Raw genomic sequence first — 23,228 nt, forward strand, 5'->3', positions numbered from 1 at the left:
TCCATGCTGAAATTCACCCCAGCTTCTTGGCATAGCCAGAACAAAAGAGTTTTTTTCCATGGAATACACCATTCTTATCAAAGCCAATGTTATATTCATGAACATATTTTGTTTAATGAAGAAGAAATAACATTTGTGAGGAAACAAAAGAAAGGCTGTTCATAATGAGATAAATTTCTTCCATAAATTCTGATACTATCAGCCAACGCAACTGTATCTTCTTTTGAGCAGAGATTTTTGCAGAAATCCTGCTCCATCAAAAAATGCTCAGATCTTCCTGTCTGACTTCTCATTGCTCAAAACCAGCCAGTGCCTAAGGTTCTGGTTTGAGACAGAACACAGTGGGGATCGCAAAAGTCAAAACCCTCATGTTTCTACTAGCCAATAAAGCAGGTCAGGAAGTGTCCTTTGGCATAGGAACCTGCTGGCACAACATGGCTTGCATACGCACAACTAAAGTCTCTTATCTCCCGAAACAGGTCAGCTGCATGCACATGGTCTTGCCGGGAATGGCCCCTGATCCACACTGACCCATGAGCTGTGCTGGGAATTGCTTCAGATACTGCTAGTTTGCTAGGACAGAACCACGCTGGGAACACCACCAAGGAAACAGTACAGAGAATGACCACGTGCTGCAGTTTCAGCCTGAACCTTAGCCCTTTTTAGTTTACTGTTATAGGGGTAGCTATAGTGATAAGGATCAAAAAGTGCCTGCAACACAAAACAACAGAAACCTAAATTGTGTGTTTTATCGATGTCCCCCTTGTGCTTCACACTCTTTTTTCAAAGCTATTTTTGACATTATCTCCAAATTAAGGTGTCATCTCTGCTCTTTCATGTCATCATCAGTTGGCCCTTTTTCCTGGACAACCAACCAGATCTTTTCAACCACCACTGAAATAATTCTTGTGAGATACTGTAAAGAAAAAAAAAAAAAAAAAAAAAAAGGTGATTTCTCTGAATCTGTACTTTCTCTCTGCAGAGTCCCCTCTTTTGCAGTGAAGCGTTTCAGGGTCACTCTTTCCCACGGCATACTGCAGCACAGGGTATCTTATAGAGAACAGAGCATGGTTGCTGCTGAGGCAACGATTACCTACTCGCATCTCAGGTTCTGTTTGTCCCATATTTTGGGTTAAGCTGCTGTAAGAAGCTGCTAGATACTGAAACCTTGTTTCTCTAAGCCATTTCCTGACACTACCTTGGGTCACCAGGCTTTAAGAAAGAGCATTTCAGGTTATTAAGACGACAAGTAGACACAGCATATCTCTGTCACCTGATGCATTTCTAAAAATCGGATGCCTCTCACTCAAGAAAGAGAAAGCACAAGAAATACATGGTAATCCCCCTTCGTCCTCAGTCCTGGAACACTCTTCCTGAAAAAATTCAGGAACCTACAGTTTGGGAACCACGACTGTTACAGCAGGGATGTAGGGAGTAGCATGCAAGACTGCCAACGGCCTGAGAGGAGAAGAAATTGGAAAAGTCAGTGTGGTCAGTTACACACACATCTTGGGTGCTTCCCCTGAAGCGCACGCCTTGACCGCAGCACCCGCTTTCCACGTGTTTATACACCCAGCACGTGAAAGCACATGCTGTGCACACTATTTTGCTTACAGACAGTTTTAACTGCTTGGGGATACCTGAATAAGAAAGCAAATACGTGTTTGTTGCCCTTTTTTTTTTTTTTATAATGGGAAAACTAATCCACTTCCAGCTGTTCAGTTGTCAAACGTAAACACAAAAAGCACGGTTACCTTCACATACACATGCCGATAACAGCAAAATAAAACCCTGGAAGCCAAACACTGAAAGACCAGGAAATGTCGAGGCTGCCAAACTTCTGCATGGCGCAGCCAGGTCGTACCTCAGTGCCATTACCGTAGTTTCCCAAAAGACGAGGCGATACTCCTACAGGTAGCAACCGCTGTGCTGGAAATAACCGCTTTTCCCAGAAAAAAGGCACGCCAGGACCCTAACTCCGACGCTTTCCCACCCTCCGTGAGGCGGGCTCCCCGCTGCGAGGCGGCGGTGCCTCACCGCCCTTCTGCCGCCGGCTGCTTCAAAGCGCCGCGCGACTTCTCCTCACAGAAAAGCCCGCCAAGCCGCCTACCCCCACACGCCCCCAGGTACCTGCCGGTGAAGGACGAGCGCCGCTCAGCCCTCAGGTTAACTGCCCCCTTCTCCACGAAAATACGTAAATAACCCACACTCAACCGCTAACGGACCAGCCGGGGTGTGGCGCGAAGCGAGGCGGCGTCGCCGCCGGCCTCGCCTCAGCGGGGGCCGGGGGAGGCGGGAGCCCTCGCAGGTCGCCCCTCTCCGGCCTCGGCGGTCTGACTTTTCGCCCGGGCGTTGGTGAGGGGATCCGGGCTGAGGCGTTACAGGTGCCCGAGGGCGGGGAGGAAGGTTCCGCTTCGCTCCCCTTTCCCCGCCCCGCCACACAAAGGGCCTCTAGCCGCCTCCCCCGGGAACAACGCACGGGTGCTGGGGAAGGGAGCGAAGCCCCGACAAAAGGCAGCCCCTCTCTCCGGCTTTGCGGGCGGAGCCCCGCGGCGCCTTCTCCGCGCTGCCTGCCGTCCACGCCGGTCCCGGGGGGGGAGGCGCTGCCCCACTCGCCCGGGCGAGCTGTTGAGTGGCGGTAGCGGCCACCTGGTCCTGCGGGCAGGGCGCTGAGGTGAGTGAGGGAGTGGAGGCGGGCGCCTCATGGCCCGCGGGCAGCACCGCACCGCTCGCCCCCGGGGGAGAGCCACCATCTTGTCGGGGGAGGCAGCGCTCCCCCGAGGGGCAGGGGGTAGGGAAGCCCCCCCCGGGGTAGGAGAACAGGCGGCCGGGCCGGGCCGGGCCGCGTCAACCGGGTCTGAGGCGTGCGGTGTGGGGGGACGCGCCCGGTGCCGCCGAGGTTCTCCTCAGCGGGTACCGGCGGTGGGACTTTGCCGCTGGTCAGAGGGACCCCTCGGTGGGGGCTTTGTGGTGATGTGTGTGGGGATTTCCTTCTGGTTTTTTTGCTCCCTCTTCCCCCTCAGTTTCGGTGGTGATAGGTCCGGGCTGGGGGAGAAGCGAAACAAAGGCAAGCACGGTAACCTGCCTGAAAACGAACGAATAAATCAAGAAAATGTGGTGGGCGCCACGGGATGCCCTCTCCTCCTCCCCCCCGGGGGCGGCGGGGGGGGGGGGGGGGCTGCCCTGGCGCAGCCTGCCCGGCGCTGTGGTGGTGCGAGCGGGGCTTGTGCTGTTGGTTTTGGAGTAGATTAATTAAGCATCCCGGAATCGCAGAAACAAAGCGGTCCCCTGGTATGAAGAAGATGTTTTAGATGCGAGGTTTCGTCGGCTGGTGGTACCTGCAGTGGTTAATCACGCGGGCTGCAAAATAGGATGTTTCTGCCGCTTGTGGTGTTTATTTACTCTTTGTATTTCAGTGGGGCCGGACTATTAAGTCAGCCAGCTGCGTTGCCTGTACATTTGTTGGGGTTTTTTTTTTACTTCTGTTTCTTTTTGTCCCTACAAAAGGAAGGAGACTTAAGTGTTTGCAATCTAAAAGCCAGAAAGAAAGATTTGTTTAAAGATATTTTTAGCTGAAAACCTTGAAAAAGAATCTAAAACTTTATCTTGATAGACTTGGCAATAGATTTGCTCTTGCAAACCCTTTATTTCATTTTTAAAGCCAGTCTGATTTAGCAATTTCAGAATGACTGAGAATGTGAATAATAAAGACTCAGAAAGCAAATGAAAAGAAACCAGATTTATTTTCTAAAAGGTCTCCTATAGGTTGCCTTTTTATGACAACCTTCAAATGCTTTTTGTTAGTACGCATACAGGCTTTCTGGCTTGGGGAGTGGAACAGTCAAAATAATGTTGTTCAGTAGCAGGGTCTTTGTTTATTAAATGTACTTACCCAGTGCAATTTTGGTTAGCATAAGGAAAAATAAAGAATACCATTCTAAACAAAAGTACACATTTTGTCACTGAAGTAGGAGGGGAGAGGAAAAAATTTGATTTGGACCCTAATTCCAGAAGGTGCTAGAGCACGTGCCTAGTAAAGGCACAGTCGTTTTTGTACTTGAAGTTGCATGCTATTTCTTGCAGTTTGGGCCTGGCCGCTACAACACAACCCTCTTTTCTGTCCTTGTCCTTTCTGTAGGGAGGTATGGGCTGCATCCACACAATTTTTCTCTGTTGAACTTTGAAATTCTTGTGTTTCAGATGGCTTCCAGAAGTGATATGCTTCACTGATTCAGGACTGGGCTATACAAAGTAATTGCAGAAGTTGCATGGAAAGGCTTTTTTTGAAATGACAAAGATGTCTGTGAAATCAGTCTTGAATGCAGCCACCTGTGTGCACTGTTGAGGCTTTGCAGGATCTTCAGAATAGATACCAGCTTTAATCATCTTAAAATACATCTACTTGAAACTTTTAATATAGTGCTCCTTTCAAGATGGAAGTTGCTGTCAGTTGCTATTTCTAAAAAAAATTACCCTGCTGGGTAAATCCGTAACAACTTCATGGGGAAGTATTCAGCATAGTAGTTACTTAACAGAAAATTAAATCCCAAATAGATCAGAAGAGAACTTACCTCTTCTTTGCTAAAGGGTCTCCTTTACCTTGCACTTCTGTTCAGCAAATTCTGCAGGCACAGGACATTGGCAGTGTTCTCCATTTCAGTTGGCAGGCGGTAGGGAAGGTTTCGTGAGCTTTAGGAAATCTCAGCCATGCTTTTTTCCCCCCTCTGTGTTGTGGTAAAAGGCTGAACGCTGAAGCTACGAATCTTGAGGGTTTTTTTATGGGTTATCGCAAAATGCTTTTGATCTGTGACGAGCTGGAGTCAGGAGGGAGGAGGAAGAGAAGGAACTTGTGGAGTAGATGTTCTGTGAGTCCTTTGAAACTAGACACCTATTATATGTTTGTCAGCAAGTCGGTGGGATGAAGTGACCCAAGTGATCTCTCGGAGACCTGTGTTCTCTAAGCTGAGGAAAGCGTGTACTCCTGTTATATGGTCACTGAACAAAGAGGCTGTCCTAGAAGCTTTCTTCAGAGAAAGGTCTTTGACATTCCAAGTTCTGATTTCAAGAGAAACTGCTAATATTCTAATGCTTTTTTCCATGATAAATAAATTAAAAATAAACTGAACATGTCATGTATTCGGTGACCTTCAGAAAGTAGTATGTATTCTGCTTCTTTCAACTGAATTAGTCGAGGAGTTAGGATTTGCATGCTTGGCCATGGGTACCTCTGAGTTAAACAAATGGTATTTCCATAGTGTCTTCACGCTGGTGGCATTGTCTTGTGTTTGTCATGGCTTTGCATGTGCAAGAGTAATGCATTGGTGAGGTGGGAGTTTGGGTTTATCGTGAGAACAACTTGAATAAGGGGAGATTTATCAGCCCCTTAAAATAAGGGGTCAAGCATGTAACCACCTCATTCTCCACGGGATGCTGCATAGCACTATCAGATTCTATTGCGTTTCAGGCTTAATTTAAAAACTAAACCTAGCTTGTCATTCTCTGGGGTCTTGAGAAAAATCTCTGAAACACGATCCGAGTGGAAACGGATACAGACTGTGAACAGTTAGAGATGTAAACTGCTCTCCATGCCACTTTAGAGGATACCATGTTCAGGCCAGTATGATTATTTGATTTCTCATGGATGGAAGGAGAAATGAGTGGGAAAGAAAACTTCAACATGTGGAGGCAGCATGAGGGGGCAGGAGGAGAAGAAATTTAGATACCTTATTCCAAAAGCTCAGTTTTCAGGAATGTAGGTGGTTTGGTGGGAGTTCTAAAGACTAAGGAAATTATGCTTTTGCTAATAATGATCTCTAGGCAACTAGAATTCTATAATATGGTGCTTTTCCCACATTTATGTTAATACTCCTCAATATCTTATTTTATTTGGTTATAGTCACTGAAAATGGGGAAGGTCTTTCACTCACCATTAGACATGAAGTTTGTACAAAATGGACAGCAAGCCACTTTACAAATCCAATACCTTATTAAAGTTGAGGGCCTCTGTTTTTTCCTGTGGTGGATCCAAAGTAGAAATAGCACATGTATAAGGTCCAGATTTCTGAAGAACTTGAGATGCAGCTCAGCTTAGGAGGCTTGCAGCTGGTGAGGGAGGAGGAGGAACTTCTGGCTTTGTCCATACCTCATTTCATACCTGCAAGAAGCTGATCCCTTGCCCTTGTGCTCTGCTCTGACAGTCTGTGGGCAGCTTGGTGTGCACCGGGCTTGTAGCTCTGAAAAGGGAGAGAGAATTTGTGTACTTGAAGCTATTCCAGCACCTACGTGCAGAGTGGTGTAGGCAGGCAGCAGGGAAGGTTGCTTGAGTCTTGGGAGAACTCAGCTACCCTCTGTCATGTGTGTATGTTTACCTTTATATTTTTTTTGTTAGATGTCTTAAAATATGATGCATGATCCCGGGTTAACTAACAGAAGATAAACTTTTCTTGTGTGGTGGAAGGAGGAAAAAAGACAGCTAAGGGACTTCATTTAAACTTGTAAGTGTTCCTCAAAAGACAAGTGGCTACTTATAAGATGAAAAGTTGGATAAATAAGAAAGCATTTCTCTTAAGAAACACATTTGATTATTTTTTTTCCCCTTCCTTTGAAGAGGACTCAGTTTAGCTCTTGCTAAATAGTCTTGCAATTTCTTTGAAATTATTATTTCCTACATAGGTCTGTTGATGATTTCTAATGCTTTGTGAAAGGCTTTTAAATAAAAAATGAGAACATTTATCTTGAAGGACTACTTAGTACTCAAGTTAAATGTTGATCACAGTAAAGATCCAACTGAGAAAAAATTTAGTCTTTAGGTTGATTTTGGCTTAAAACATGTAAGGGTATTCTACATGCCCTAGAGAGAGGTGAGAATGTCTGGGGCTTTGTTACTGCTGGCTTTTTTTCCCCCCATCTTTCTGAACAAAGTGTGAAAGGACTGGGGGAGGGGCAAGAGTAGACATACAATATCTCTGTAGGCAGAACTTGAGTATTTTAATAGGCTTTACTAAAATCCTAAAATGTTTTCTTGTTTTTATTACATGACTCATTCTTTGTGGCACTCTACTGTTAACGTATACAAAAGTGGGACTTTTCATCATACAAACTCAGGTTCATCCACAATTGCCTTGGGCTCTCTTGAGTCAATGTGAGGGGCTGATGAGCCTCAGGGGACGTGCATCTCTGATTGCAGTGAATGCTGAAGGCACATGGGTCAAGCAGGTTCTTAACTTAGACTTCGCAGTTTAATGTCTGAATTTAGGTGGGAGGAACCTGGGCTATAATGTATGTGTCTTGCCTATTTTGCACTTTCCCAGCATATCGTGCAATGGAAAGAATGACTGGCCAGTATTGCAGAGGATAAAAATTGGAAAGAATGCTGCAGCCCAGATACATGCACTTAAAATAAGATTCTCATCAGAACAATATTGACGGGTTCAAATACCATTCAGTGTATTTTAATCCATTCTAACATAAATTAGCTAGTTAGTACTATAAATTAGTTAATAGTTAATTAGTAGTGTACAGACATTGGTGTCCAATTCAGTCCAGTTCTTCTGCAGAGACCTGTGAGGTACATGGATGAGCTCTTACTTCTTCAGCTGGACTCCACTATCACTATTGACATGGGCGTACTGAGCTTGGTGAATTGCTAAGTTTAAGCCTGCCTGTTCAGGCTGGATAACACATTAAACAGTTTTTCAAGAGCATTGGAATAAAGTGTCATTGTGTATATTGAAAATAAGGGTGTGAAATCTTAGTAGATGCTAAATTAGGACCAGTTTTCCCCACGTAAATACATTTTTTTTCCCAGTGACTTAAATGGAGCAATGATGAAAGCATGGTGAGACGCTGCAGTGATTAAATGCCAAGTGAGGTAATTCACAGGACAATCCGAAAATATCAGACAAATGATCTTAGAAGTGAGATGCGTTTAAATGTTTGTGTTATACCTGGCTAGAAATAATGCCTTGCCTAAATAACCAGGGAAATAGCTGAAGAAATTGCACTGTGTGGCAGCAGCAGAGATCCAGTATAATAGTGACTCAGAGAACAGGGACCCAAGGAGTCAGGTTTAACTGCCATGATGAAGTGGTTGCAGAATATCGATTTAAGTTGCTGAGATAACTGTATGCCTTAATAATTATCTTCAAATGTAACCAGATTACTTAACTACTCCCTTTGCAGTGCTATTCTTGAATTAAAGGGGGCTTTTGGGTGGGAAACTGAAGTAAATTCAGTGAAGTGTGTGTGCAGTTTGAAATACAAGGACTCTTGCTTTCAGAACCTACTCTTTTGTCTGAATTTCATAAGCAATGGTTCAGAAAGTGTTTGCACTTTAATTAAGAAGTGGCGTGGAGTGCTATGTAATAATGTTGCATATTACTTCTTCATCTTGCATATTAATGCATTCCTGGCCCCATAGGTAATTACAGTTTCAAAGCTAAGATCTCATCCATTTAGCGTGCCGTCAGACCTTGCAGACGAAGCACACAGCGTACCTAATTGATGTCAGAATAGCTGGCAACTATTTGTGGTAAATGGGGGGATGGTGACCCCTACCCGACGTTCCCTCTGGAAGTGACTGGCATCACAGGGGGGAGAACAGAGCTTTTATATGGAGACTGTGAATTCGGAATGACCTGTTACATCTACTGTGTTCTTGGAGACTTTCCCTCCTTCCCAGCCTAAAGCACATGCCGAAGCTGTAACGTATCTGTGCCTGTTTTCATACAGTGGTGAGGAACTATCACGTTTGTCAGATGTACTCTGCGCAGTCCCAGGTGTTCCTGTGTGCTTTGCTGTATCCCCATTAGAATTATATTTTGATAAACTTTACTGAGCTGAGAAGCGGGTCTTTCTCTGAGTTTGCGTGAGTTGTACCTTAATAATTGGTGTCAGAGAGCAGCAAGAGCAGGACTGCTGCACAAGGGGGGGCCAAGGCAGGAGCTGAGAGTGGCCCTGGCACAGACTCGCTGACCGGGGCACCGCTTGCAGGGTCTGAGCACCAGAGCTGGGTGCTGGTAACAGGCTCCTCCAGCTGTCCCTGACCTGGTGAGCAAGGAACCTGGTCCTTGCAGGGGGTCTGGTCAGGAGTGAAAGGATCCAGAGGCAGGACTTAAAGCAAGGCTGTGATGTAGACCTGCCCAGGGGACAGGGCTGTGGACGGGCATGCCAATGGCATAGCTTAAGTAGGGACTGAAGGCCTCGGGCTGAACTTGGGCCGACGGGTAGAGGTCCTGGCTGAGGCTGGTTGGGGCCAGTGAAGCCTACTAGTGCCTTCAGGCCCCGATAAATGGATCCAAATTCTGCCCTTGCTTTTCTTTGGGTATTTCACCAACTTTGATGCCTGCAATCTGTTTTAAAACAAAACAGGAAAACCCAAACCCACAGGCAGGATGGGTTTTAGCATGCAAAACTGAGATTCAGGGGCAGTTGTTTAGACCTGTAAATGTCAAATGGAGGTTTCAGTCTTGGGGTTTCTTTTCTTGGTACCTCACTAGTTTTTTATGCTGGTTGAGGGCATTAGTTTATCTGCAGATGTTTTGAAATAATAATAAAAACTATTTGTACCTGCAGTATCATTGCAGAGATCCAAGTGCACATATACCTGTCAGGAATGCTGTTACTATTTGGAACGTTTTACGTTGGCTCTTAAGACAAAAGAGTATGTTGGGGTTGGGGTTTTTTTTTTCCCCTTCTTTTCTTTATGTTTTCCTTTTAATAGGTAATCTTGGTCAAGTCTTTTGTGAATGTCTCTGCAAGCTGCCTCTCTTCATGAAACTGTGAAAAACATATGTAGTGATTGTGTCTCGGCCCTCCCATATTTTTTTCCCCAAATTCTTTGCTCTCTGAGTTGCTGAGCTGTTGGCTTAAAGACTTAAGTTCACATTACTGTTCTTAAAATCAAAATAAAGATGATGAGTGGGTCAGAAAACTAATTAATTAAAGTAGGATTAAGGTCATAAATGTGTGTCTCTAACTGCGTATTTGGATATAATTATTTCTGGTTATCTTCAGGAGTTTCCATTCCTTAAGGAAAGGCAATAAATTAAAAATTTATTCCTAGAGTAATTCGCTGACTACTGAAGCATAGATCCAGCTGCTTTTCAGTTCACCTTGCACAAGAGCAAGGGAAAAACTACTGAAAGTTTTTGGGATTTCTCTTTTCTTCAGAGGAGACTTTCCCATCTCTGCCCTGATTCTTGGGGTAAAAAGGAGAATTTCAGGACGAGAAAAATTTAAACTTTGCTAAGTGGCTTTAAGAAGTAAAATCTATTTATTTAATGTCTCAAGTGTAAGGGTAATAAAAGGAGCCCCCCCTGCTCCCACAGAACTAAAAAAAAACAACATTGAAATGCTATGAAATGCTTCGTTCATTAAAACCCCCATGCATGTGCTGCTTAGGTACCTGCGTGTGCATGCTTGTGCCCATGGTTGCATGTGGCATGTCAGACAGTTGCAGAGGCAGATGCAGTTTAAAAGCGCATACTATGTACTACATAAATTATTTACAAGCAGCTTGTGCTTTAGTACAGCTCTAACTGTTTGCCACTGACTGTGTGACAAGGAGTATGCGTGCACTGAACCTGTTGGGTCTGGCAACTATAGAAAGAGTTGAGCGACTGGCTTTTTAACTCCATTACCTGTCCTCTGACAAATGTTGCAAAGCCTGGGAAAAGGCAAAGAGAGAATTGAGGAAACTTGGCAGTATGTTGGCTAAAATAAAACAAAATTACTGCTTTTAAACTGGGAAGAAGATGCACCTTGCATTAGTATTTGAAGAAGAGTGTTTAATCTTGAAATCCTTTCTTCTGTTGAAATAATAAGTGACAGAGAGAGTACTTTGACCGTCATGGGCGATTCCTGGGAGATCTGGCACTAAATAATGCAGGGGTATTTTTTGGCTGTTTCTAAACAAACAACCCTTTTGTATTAAGAAGGCTTTTTAAATGGAGTTTACTTTCTTCAGGTCTATAAAACTGCCACCTGCAGGTGTTTAAGAACATGCTTGCTTCCTTACCTGTAAGCACAACTAAGCGTGGTAATTAGCTCTATCTAGGCTAAAGGAACTGTTGCCCCTTTCTCCTGCTCAGGAAGAGGGCAACCCAGAAGGACTTGGTCACTGTGTCAGAAACCAAAGCATCTTTTCTTCCTGCCATGTTTCCAAAGTCAAGTTTTCCTTCAGTTAATGTGTTTATGAAAATTTCAAAATGTAATTTCGGCACCCTATATCATGGGAATCATAGTATTTTATTCTTTTTTTTTTTTCAATTATTATTATTTTATTCTTGCATTATTTCACTTTTTGACAGTCCATGTTCTGGGGTGTTCTTTCATCTAGTTAAACTGGATTTCAGAAGGTACTTTTAAGATAAATATTGACTTGTTGTCTGAAAATACAGAGAGATACTGATATTTTTTGCCTTTATGCAGTTGTTATTAAGATCATATGTAATTTGATAATGGTATATTGTTTGGGTTTTTTTGTGATTAGCTCCCTGACCTATGATACAAGCATTCTGCGAAACTACAGGGGACTTGTGAAGTTTGTATTTTGGGTACAGTACCCTGGATGGCTATTATGAACTGCATATGATACCATAAATGGCTATTATGAACTGCATATTTTTCTTTAAATAAATTCAAAGATATCGTAATCTATATGTAACTGTCAATCTTAACATTATTTGAACCTTTTCTTTCAAGTAGCTAGGTTTTTTTTTTTTTCTTACTTGCAGAAAATGATTTTCTGTTTGTTTTTTAAATTTCAGAAATCAACTTACAGCATTTTCATGTCTGACTACTGGTATTGGAGGTTGATCCCGTGCAAAGAAACTGGAAGCTGCAACTGTTTTGCAACAGCCAACCAGTCTAATGAAGAGAAAGAAGAAGATACAAACCATCAGGTTGTGGTGTCAGATATCATGCAGCTTGTGCGAGATAAGCAGGAGGTGCCAGAAAGCACAGCAGGTGAGAAAAATATAGTATATTTTGAAAATTATCCAGTTGGCTGCCAAACTCTGTTAAGAGGAGGACTGATGGCTTTAAGAATTTTAGCAGTGGTGTCTCATCACTAGCCATGAGAGTAGGGTAGGGAATAAAGGAAAAAATAAAGGAAAAGCTGACTATTCTCTTGGAGGAGGGTGATGTCACCACAAAACCAAACATGTAGTAGCAGCCAGTGAAGAGTGAAGACCTTTACTCGGGAGGACTGATGCTGTTATGAGAAATTAAAGTAATTCCATAAATTAATTGATTAGCAAAAAATAGTCATCCCGGAGAAACCTGACCTACCTTCCTACAGTTTTAAAATCCTACTCTACAGAAACTGTGGAGAAGCAAGTACAAAATACCTTTGCACCTCATCATATTGCTTTTGTTGCTGTGGTCCGTAAGCAGAAAACTGCAGCGAGTGCTAGTTTACAGTTACAGGGATTAAGAATACATTTTTTCCTGTACTATCTGATCTTGTATTTACTCATGCAGGAGGTTGTTGCATTCATATATGAACTATATGACCTTTGCCTTGGTACTAGTGCAGATGGACTATAATTCTAATATTTGATTAGCAGTTGCTAATTGGTCTTTATTAACATCTTCATTTCATTAAATACATTTTTAAAAAGCCTCCTAGGTAATTAAAAAATACCTACACAAATTCGTGCAAACCTCTCCAAGCTGGAATGATGATGCAAAACCGGAAAGGTGAAATTCACTAAAATGCAGGTTTGCATTTAATACACAATTACAAGGCAGGATATGACTCCTTTGTCATAAAAGAAAAAAATGCTCATTCTTTCAGCCTGGATGAGCTAAATTGTTGCTACTACAGAATGATTCATATTCTGCTCTGGCTTAACAGGAAGTAGTTACTAGAGTAACCATTTTATTTATGTACTAGTGAGGTCTCAGCCTTAATATGAGGTTTCTTTTGAGGGCAACAAGTAAAGATGTAAAAAAAACCCTGCAGAAATGCCGGAGGAAGATGTCAGGATTGGTCAGAGGGTTACAAAATACGACTTCTACGGAAATAAGGAGAGCATATCTAAACTACAAGAGAAAACAGAAGGGAGAGCACACATATTCTGACTTTCTAGTGGAGATCTTTGTAAGTTATGGGAGAAGGTGGACATCTGCTTGTTTTTATTTCCTTGTTCTCCGTATCTAATAGAATAAGAACAAGAAAATGTGAACTTGATTTCTGCAGAGAAGATTTAGACCTAGTTGTGGGGATAGTTAAACAGACTGCTTAAAGAGCTTGTGCAGTCTCTAGCCTGTTCTTAATGAAATCTCTAGTGAAACAAACCACTGCTGTAGGTGAGCTAGGTGTACTTGATTCCATCTAAGTGCTTTAAGCTAGGCTAAGAGATTTCAAGAAGTTTTTTTAGTATGGTGCTTGTGTGTTGGAGGAAGAAACAAACAAGTCATGGGAGGGGGGCAGGTCTGGAGTACAAAGTCGGAGGAAAGGTGGTTCTGTCTTGTGTCAGCTGGAGGATTTTAAATGGGAAATTGCTACTCCACCTCTCCAGAAATTCAGGGGAGAGCTGTGTTAGGTTCAGAGTAAGGTGCTTGTGTATTCTCTGTTGATGTAGCAGCGAATCAAGGGTTGACTGGTTGATCTACAAAGGCAACTTGATAACCTGCACAGATCAGAATGGAAGCATTGAAGGTGGACCAGGAACTTCACAGGCATAGGACTGCCTATAGTAACCTGCACATACTTGGTTATGCTAATTTCACATTTTAGCTGTGGCTGCTGTCCTTCTGTCATTGAAGTCCATTTGAAAGGTATATGAGGTTTCCTGGAAGAAGTTCTGGACTAAGTTTCCTGCCCAGAGATTTTTCATTGAGGGTTACATCCATGCCTGGCTTGACAGCTGAATTGCAAGCTGTAAATCAAAACTGAAAAGCACCTGATAATACTCTTTATGCCTGGAAAAAGTGGGACGTAGTTTTCAAAAAAAGTATGTTTTCTTTCGACTTAGAGGAGAACAGTGTGTAGACTGGGAAAGGAGCTTTTCCAGAGCCAGGCATGAGAAACTTGGTTGCAGATAATTTTCTGGTAAAGTTACTAAACTTTAAATTTAGTATGAAAGCTCTTTCTGTGTCATAACTAATACTGTTGTTAGTATTGGGGATTAAATGAATCATTATGTTTGTGGCTGTTTTATTGGGTTTTGATTTTTAATAAATTATTGCTCTTAATTGATGCAATCTGCATGTTAATATTTTCTGACTTTATCAAGGGCCTGCTAAAAACAATCTGCTCTGAAAAGAAATACAGCGGCATAACATGGTGAATATTTAAAATGGGCAATTTGTATGTTGGTTATGTGGTGGGATGAGCAGTTATTTTGCTCTAGTTCTAATACTTGTTCAAATACTTAGTTCAGGAAAAGAAGCATGTATTTTTGTGGTTGGTAAAGAAAGCCATAGTGCCTTGTTCTGTGAAGCTAAGCCTTACAGTTTTCTGATGGGAAAAGGCAGAAAGAGAAATGCTGCTGTGGAAAATAAACTCCAGCAACATTGTTGGAGTCTTTTCCCTTCTCTATTTTCGGCTTCTGTAAGCAAATGTGAGGGGTCTTAGCCTCTCATGCAGACTAATAATACTGTAGGATGGAGAGCATCTTGTTGCTCTTAGTTAAACCATATGTTGCTGAAGTTTTAATGCCTCTGTTCCCTCCCCCTCCCCAGGAACTCATCTGCTATGCTATTGATACTATATTAATAGCAATATTTTTACTTCACTGTTTTCCTAGAAGTTGTAATTAAGATCGGGTCTTCATTGTGTCTGTGAGTTTATACACAGAGAGAACATGTTGCACCTTGGAAGGCTTAAAAGCGATAGATGAAGAGGCATGCAAAATTCAGCTTGAAGGGAGAGCACAACTGAGATGGAAGCATGATAACATCTGACCAACTTGTGTGTGCTCTTGTCTCATTTCAAATTGTGTGTGTATAATACATACTTCCCCCTCTTGTCTTTAGAAGAGGCTGGAAAATGGAAAGATCATGGAGAAAGGATGAAGGTGTGGAAGACAGTCACGAGTCTAAAAAAAAAAAAAAAAAAAAAAAAAGAAAAATTAAAAATCCAGTATTTCTGTATTTTCTCAGTGCCTGGTATGTTGTTCTACCTCTTTGGGGTTGGCCTTCAGGAGGCCTGTTTACACAAGAACAATGTTTTATTTTGGTTTTTTTTCATGTGGCTTTTCTGCTCTGGAGATGGTCCCCTCCAACTGGTTGACACCTTTTCTTTGCTTGTTTGTTTTTTCCTCTGTTCAGTTCAGATCTGTTTGGAGTATAATCACACAGGGTTTTTTAGCCTCCTGCCATGATGCTAAAGCAATAGGGAAGCAGAGGAAACCTTTTGTGGTATCAAGATTTGCTAGTGTTACATCTTGGGAACTGTAATTGCTGATGATGTAGCAAACAGCCATGAGGGTGCCTACAGTCAAAGCTTTTACAAAAGTAAGGGGACTATCATGACTCTGCCCAAGTTCTGACGAATTCAAGGATACAGATGACTGCTGACTGAAGTCTCCCTTGTCCATACTTCATGAGTGGAAAAATTTTTTTAAACTATTGTAAATTATAAAATGGGTGTCTTTTTACCATTTTACACGGTTGTTAGGATTTTTGCATAAGAAACTACAAAGCAGCTGAGAGGACAGCTGAGTGACTGTGATATGCCAATTCTAACACTTGTAACAGTGCTGCAAAACACAGCATCAACTGTTGCACTCACAGGCACTTGAAACGCTCACCTGTTACATTCACATGTCTGGAGCAGTGTGGTCAGGTTTATGTTATCAGGACCATTGATGACTCATCACCCGCATCAGTGGTGGGGGGGGGAAGCCAACAACATGCTGTTTCTTAAACATTTGCACATCCTGGTAACTCCAGTTACACTCTGAACCCAGAGCTCATTAGCCCCTTGCTTCCAGTAGTCACAACTGTATAAATGTGAGATTTCAGTAGTAATGTATGAGGGAAATATTGTAGGCATTCATTGTTATAATAATTATACTGTTTCAAATTAAGTGACTTTTCAGAAAAACAATAGCTAACGCTGTTTGGATCAAACCCATTCTATTCCTTGATGTCTACATATACAACCTTTTAAAAATCTTAACTAAAAAATAAGAAACTTAAAATGATCTCATAAAAGCTGCTTTTATTGGTAGCTGAAAGAGTGCCAGTGCGTTTTTGGGGAGAAGTCCTCCATTTATGCAATATATTTGGAAAGTTCCTTGATTCCTGGAGCTGTTTTATATTGTCTGAGAAGCTTTTTCATACTCAATATTTCACTAGAATTTTAATTTTGAATTGCAAAGCTGTGTACATTACAGTATACCTCAAGTAATAACTTGATGAAAAGCTTTTTTTTCAAGGGATTACTTATAAACTAGATTAATACAGCTAGCAGGTATATGTAGAAAATGAGGCTATGAATTTATACCAAATATTTTTTATTTGAGGTTGTTTGCATACTCAAAAGTAAAATTAAAATGTCAAATTAAGACAAAAATTTGTGAGGCAGTCGGAGATTTCTTCTGTGTTAGAATTCCATATGCAGCAAGACTGCTTTTCTCATGGGATTGACAACAGTGTGCTGTCATCTGATTAACATTGCTACGTCTTCTGTGGGGTGAAGATGGCATTATAGACTTCTCAGCTTGTCCATGCAGATGCTAAATAGCCCATGACCTTTTTTGCCTTTAAAAACAGCCAAATAGGGCAGGAGTCCCTAAGCTGTAATACTTAGGATTTATTTTCTTTTTTATGAACATAGAACTGGGATCACCATAACTGTTGGCAGAGAAAAGTATTTGTTTTGCCGTACACTTCTCTTTGCTTGGTGGCAGTGGGTTGACCCTAAAGGATGGGCTGGATTTTACTGTGGGAGCTTTTAAGTGTACCCCTGCTGAGCTTTGTGTTTGGTATTAGTAGTTTCATTGATGTGAAGTGCATGTCAAAGTAAGGTATAGCAGATATTATGTGTGCACAGTTAGCATTTCTCAGTGTTGGAGGCTATTTGCTTACAGTGGAACTCAATTTCATAAATAAACGTCTTTACAGATGTTTACTGGCTGCTGTGGGACTGGTATCAGTCTAAGCACGTTTGAGCCAATGTTTTTATGTGTTAGTTAAAAGTGCCGCTTTTTATTAAAACTGAATTTCTACTGAAGGAATTTGGCAAATTCTTATGAGTTTAACTCCTCAAAATGAGACACATTTAAAGCTAATTGGAATAATCTAACAACATGGAAAGGAGAACCTTTGCATTGTAAACCTCATCTGTATTGTGTTGCTGCTTCAAGTAACAGAGCAATGAAATCCCAGCCTGATTAAAATCAGTAGGAGTCTTGTCAGGATTTTCGTCTTAAGACTTTTAAGCTGTGTAGGTTAACCAGCCTCTTAAATGAAATTAATATTAAACATCTTACTCTAATTCCTTCTTTCCTGGGAATTACAGCAAATATGGAATATATAAAAATAACTTCTTGTTCAGCTAGTAGCATTCAGTTCAAGAAGTTAGAGCAGAAAAGCTCCATTAGTATAAAAAGGCATTGCCAGCTAAAAATGAGCTATGGAGTGGTATTTCAGTAATGTCAGCAATAAAATTCGGAGAGTGTATGTGTGTGTTTGTATGCGTGCATATATATATATATGTATATACACATGTCTGTAATTTGGTGCCACGTTTGATGAATTTTCAGTTCAACTGCTGTTTGCTTTCCTACCTGTGTGGGTATTTCATATAGTAACAGAGAAAGAATGCAGCTTTTAAAAAAAAGATGACATTTTCAGGAAATGGTGCTGCCTGAAATGACTCTTAGCCTTTATTAACTTCTAGTCATCTTTTCTTTCTTTTTTGGTTTTTTTGGTTTGGGGTTGATTTTGGTTGTTGGTTTTTCTTGCCAGGCCATTAAGGTAAAGTTGAAGAACCAATGGTACCATCTGCAGCTATAGTGAAGGCATGAAGCATTTTTAATTTTTCTTCAAAGTTCCTTGAACCCAGTTGGGAAGGATTTTAGGGAGATGTTCCAAGTACTGCATGCTGCAGTGGCTTATACTGATCTATTGCAACTTTTAATGGTGTATAGGTGTATTGGAAATACCTTTGCTGCATTGTTGCAGTTCATTCTACTTTTTCCCTGTTTTCTGTTCTAATAAGCAGCTCAGCCACAGCATTTGTTATTTTGTCCCTTTCTATTCTCCCATTTCCTAGAGAGTATTTTGCTTTTCAGAAGGAGTTTGGCCGGGGCTCCTTGTTAGCTGTGAGATCACGTGAACCTGTGAGGTGTAGCGGGAGCACTGCCAGCCTGTCTGCCTTCATTTTGCTGCCTGTTCTGTGCTTGGAGTGCTCCTTGCAAAGGGAGAGCCAAACACCAGTAATCTGTACAAAGAAGCAAGGGCTTTTTAAGATTAAGTTGAGGGAAGCTACATCTGCTTTGTTCTAAAGTGTGTTCAGAACACTTTCATGGTAAGATGGGGTGCGTGTAAACTGAAATTTGGAGTTTCCTCAAATAGTTGCATTTTTATGTTGCATAGGCAGGTATGAAATTACTCTCTAGCAACATTAAGTCAGTAAAAGTTAACACTTTCTTGGGTTTATATATTTTAATATATAGTTATAGATATCCTTTTGTTTATAATCTGTTCGGAATATATAGCCATTTAATCAGAAGAGAAAGCAGTAACATTTAGTTTATTATGAAAATTAATAGCTTTTGTGGTACTTCTGAACGTAATGAATCTTTCTCTATTGATTTAAATAATGCTTCACTTTTCAGATATTCTCCATGCAGTATGAAACATTAGAAACTTGCTGAAACTAAAGTAGGAAAGCTTTGTCAATTCTGTTTAGTCCCTGACACAAGTACCTTTGTGCTTTTGGTGCCTCAGGTGGCTCCAAAGAAATTGGAAAAGTGCCTAAGCAGCAGTGTAATTGAAATTCAGGAGGGGTTACATGTCTAACCTGTTTAGGCATTCTGTAAATCCCATTTTTCAGCATATGTTTGTAAATCTGCTTGATGATAGTATCTAAATAGGAAAAACCAAACTCTATTATAGAAACTCGCTTATTCTTCCGACAGGCTAGTGCATGAGTTTAAACATCTCATGCCTCCAGTGTGTCCCCCTATGTAATGAAGAGCAGTCGCATGGCAAGTTTGGAGTTCTTCCTTGCTTGTTGCCTCCTCTGCTTCTGTAATGGCAGACTGCTTGCTGGATTTGGCACTCACTCTTTAAGGCGGTGGAGAAGTTGTGAAGGTAAACATTAGGTCTTGCATAGGTGCAACAGAAACCATCTGAGCTACAAGGTTTCACATGCTGCCTTAATATCATTTCAGTGTCACCTACAAATCTCTAGGGTAAAAAGTCATGGGTTAGATTGACTTGCTGGCTTCCAGCTGGATGGTGTGTGTCATGGAAATGAATTGTATTGTCTCTGTTCTAGCCAATACCCAAATTAGATGTTGGGTTTGGTTGTTGCCTCTGGCTCTGAGGAATTACTCAGGGCTGTTTCATGCAAATGCACAGATTTGCTGGTGGTAATCAATGCACTCTCTTTAAGTTTTAGAAAGTCAAACCATCTCTATGTGGGAGTAGGGAGCTTTGATAACAGAAATATTGGAAAATAATGAAATAAATAAACTTAAGGTTTTTTTCAAGTCTATTTTTGCATTTTGCTGTAGCGACAACAGGTGTTAATGTCCACGAGTAAGGTGCACAGAAATCTTCCTGCAGCTGAAAATAGGTGTCTAGGAACTCCTTTTGTTCATTATTCAGAGGTACAAACTGCTGACTAGATGCATACTGGTATGTCAGGGTTTCTTTGCTGTTGAAAACTGTGCCATTTTAGAGTTGACTAGAATTGGTTAAATGGCCAACTGTCAAAGGAAAACCTTTTCCTCCAGCTGAAAATAGTGTGTTTGTTTTAACTGCTAGAGGCTAAAGAGAGTTCATTTAATTTGAACATGCAATTTAAGTTACTTAGTGAGCAGTTTTATTTTCTCAGCTCAGCTTATCAGATCTGCTTAAGCCTATTTGTTGATCATAAGGTACATTAGAAAAATTGTGATTCTATAAAATTATTTGTTGCAGATAATTAGATTATTGGTTGTAATCTTAAAATGTCATCTAAACTAATTATTGAACAGATTAATATATTTTCCATTAACCATTAGTAAACAACTTATATAGAGAGAGGAGGGAAATAAATTTGATAATGCATCTGGAGTCTGTCAGTTTAAGCTTTCTGCTGTCAAATTTGTGTGACCTGTTTTGCAAAGGCTTACCCGGGGAAATGTACTTTTGCTAATTACTAAGTGTGTGGAGAGAGGGAGGGAAGGATCTGTGGTAGCCCTGCAGCATGTGTGACTTCCATCCAAGAATCATCTTGGGGAAAACCAGCTACGCTGAAAATGATGGATTGAGTGGAAAATAAGCTGCTTGGGTTTAACTGCTGCCAAGACCTGTCCAAAAGTTGAACGTTCCAGGGAAACCACATCACTGTTGCTTCTGCTGAGGTTTCTGTGAGGTGGGGAGCAGGTCCTTGAAAAACCAGGCAGTCTTGCCAGCCGCTTCTGTTTCTAGTAAGGTGTGTGGATACGTGCATGAGGTTGTGTATGTGTAGAGAAGTATTGGGGACCTCTCTAATGTTGTCAGGACTTACCAAAAAATCCAATTGGAACAAGGCTGGTGGGCCTAGAAGCAGTCAGCTCCCTTAATACTGTTGAAGGCCTCTTCACTAGCACTCTTGTGTGTTGAGGACAGGGTTTTTTTCCAGGAGAAATCCTAGAAGCTTCTTTTTCCACATAGGCAAGGCTTGCAGTCAGAGGAGTGGGGGGAAAAATACAGCAGAAATGCCCCATTGCACATGTTGAGGAAACTGTTTTACCTTTTCTTCCCTTCCCAATTACTGCTTATTCTGAGAAACGCCTCTCATTTTACAACATACAGTGTATGTTCTAGAACTATACTACATAGAAATTTGCTGTTCCATCTGTGTGTTGTAGTATGTTTTTTGTATATTTTTAGCTCTGAGCAATAGTATGATGTGGTATATCACATACCCTGGCATATTTCATTCCACAGAAATCATCTGTGCCTGCCCTTTTCACTGTTGCAAAACACATTTGCATAGGAGAGCTATAAATGAGGTTCTAGAACATATCACAGTGGTGTATGTGTGTGCAGCCAGGACCGGTTCCAAAGGGAGCAGCTGGGTTGTTTTCCTGTTTTACCAGCTAGTGGGGTTCCAGCAGGGCTGTTGGGCTCGCTTTTGTTCACTGCATTGCAAAGGAAAAGCAGCACACAGGAGAGAACAGTGTCAATGTTTGGGGGACTTCAGTAGCGTTTAGGTGTTTAAGTCCCAGAGGGTGTCCCTCATTCTCTTTGTAATTCCTTCAGTAGTTTTTCTGGTGACAACTGAGCTACCTGGTTTTGATGGGTCCCCTTGACTTTGCTGAGCGCTGCTGCCTTCTTGAGAAGGCTGTCTGCAGTTTGGCGTTTGCCATGCTCTTGAGCTGCTACGTGTGCCCGGTACGCACCTTGCTGAGCTTATCAAAAGGTAGGATGGTCAGCTTCATCCAGGCTGGATACAGAGGCATTGGGGTCTCTGACATACATCCTAGCGAAGTGATTGGAGCACTTGCCCAGAAAAAGAGAGTGCTTTTCAGTTTCTTCCTCAGCCTAGAGGACTGGGTGGATGCTCAGCTGACGAGCTGCTGGGCTCTTCCTGGGTGAAGACACTGGTCAAGAAGGAGTCAAGATTCACTAGAGCAGAGTGGATGGTGGCAAGGGGCAACTTGGTTACCTGCTGAGTAAGTGAGGCCCTAACTTGTAAAATGGGAGTTTTGAGTTTTGCTCTGTTTCCAGTAGCATTTATACATCTAATAATTAATCGCTTGATATGTGATCCATAATCAGTGCTTGGAGCAGGGATCCTGTTCTCATCTGATTGCATTTTAAAAGAAGGAATTGTGTAGGTGTCAAAAGCTGGGCAAGGGCTGGGACTGTGAGGCCTGATCATGATATGTGCCTTTCAGCAGGCAGATGAAACACCAGTCTCTGCAGAAAGAGGGATGGAGCTGAGCTTACTCCTCTGTCATTGTCGTTGGTTTGGTCAGATGGAGCTTGCCAGGAATGTGGATTGTCCTGTGTCCCTCTCACAAGGCCTCAATTCTTCTTGTGCTCCACTTACGGAATTTAGACTCCAGTAGATTCTATTATGGAAGGCAAATGCTGGGTGTCTTTGGCCAAAGTCCTTTGGGATCCTTGTTCTTAACGTTTAATAGGTCCACGTGTGATCATCTTGTTCTCTGTGAAGTTGTAAAGAACTTCTGCTTGGTGTGATCTGGCTGGTTATTAGTCACTGCTGTTTGGTTGGTTTTGGGTTTTTTTTGTGTGTTTTTTTTTTTTTTTTTTTTTTAAAATCTGTGTAATTGTTAAAGAGGGAAAATAAATTTAAAGAGCAAAAGGGGTATAATAAACTTCTTCATTGCATGAACTTGAAGACTGTTTGAATGCTTTTACTGGCAGAATTCCTGTCAGCTGGTTCTGTAGCTCAGTGTATATAATATTCCTAGAAGATGTAATATAAATATGTTGTCTCCAAATGACAACCAGAAGTCATTGCTATTCTTTTATCCATCTTTTTGTTGGTATCGTTTTCTTTTTGGAGGCATGAGTAGAGAGCAAATGCCTATTTAAAAGTTTTGTTCCTTTCAGTTCTGGTTTTGCAGTGACTGGAATGCAGAGATAGATGCTGTAAGTATTTTCTGTTGCTGTGCCTGGCCCTTTAATCTCTTTTAAGAAATTGAATCTTGTCCTTCCATGTCCAGTAGATGTTGCTGTTGAATCAGTAACACCAAAAGGGGACAAGAGGAAGAAAATCTTTCAGACCTCAGAAAATATGTTAAATGTTCTGTTATCTTATCCAGAGAAAAGAAGTCTAATTAAAAAAAAATAAAAATCAATGCCCCTAATATTTTCATTTATATATATCGGCTTGAGAATCAACAGCATAAATGAGAAGTAAGCATTGTGCATGTAACTTTGAGTTGCAGATTTAATGTCCTGTGGAAGAACTGCAGGGAAAGAGGATTTTCTACCTTGCATCTCCATTATGGTTTTACTAAATATTTATATTTTGTCCTCTCATCCAAAGAAGCATAAATCCTGTCAGTCATGGTGATATCTCTATAGCACGATAGAATTTT

General features: G+C 41.5%; 1 protein-coding gene across 8 annotated transcripts in view; it reads left to right on the plus strand.

Moving 5' to 3' along the window:
• Nucleotides 1-2,591: 2,591 nt before the first annotated feature.
• MCF2L (MCF.2 cell line derived transforming sequence like) overlaps nucleotides 2,592-23,228 on the plus strand; it is a 159,131-nt gene continuing 138,494 nt past the window's right edge. For all 8 annotated transcript variants that reach the window (XR_007510194.1, XM_049834284.1, XM_049834285.1 and 5 more), the window contains exons 1-2: nucleotides 2,592-2,674; nucleotides 11,769-11,967. Coding sequence is in view for 7 of the 8 variants with exons in the window: in XM_049834284.1 (XP_049690241.1) it covers nucleotides 11,790-11,967 (178 nt within the window). In the remaining variant the exon portion in view is untranslated. The remainder of the gene's footprint in view (nucleotides 2,675-11,768; nucleotides 11,968-23,228) is intronic.

Source organism: Accipiter gentilis, chromosome 31 (genome assembly GCF_929443795.1).
Source record: "Accipiter gentilis chromosome 31, bAccGen1.1, whole genome shotgun sequence".
In the NCBI taxonomy this organism is placed as follows: domain Eukaryota; kingdom Metazoa; phylum Chordata; class Aves; order Accipitriformes; family Accipitridae; genus Astur; species Astur gentilis.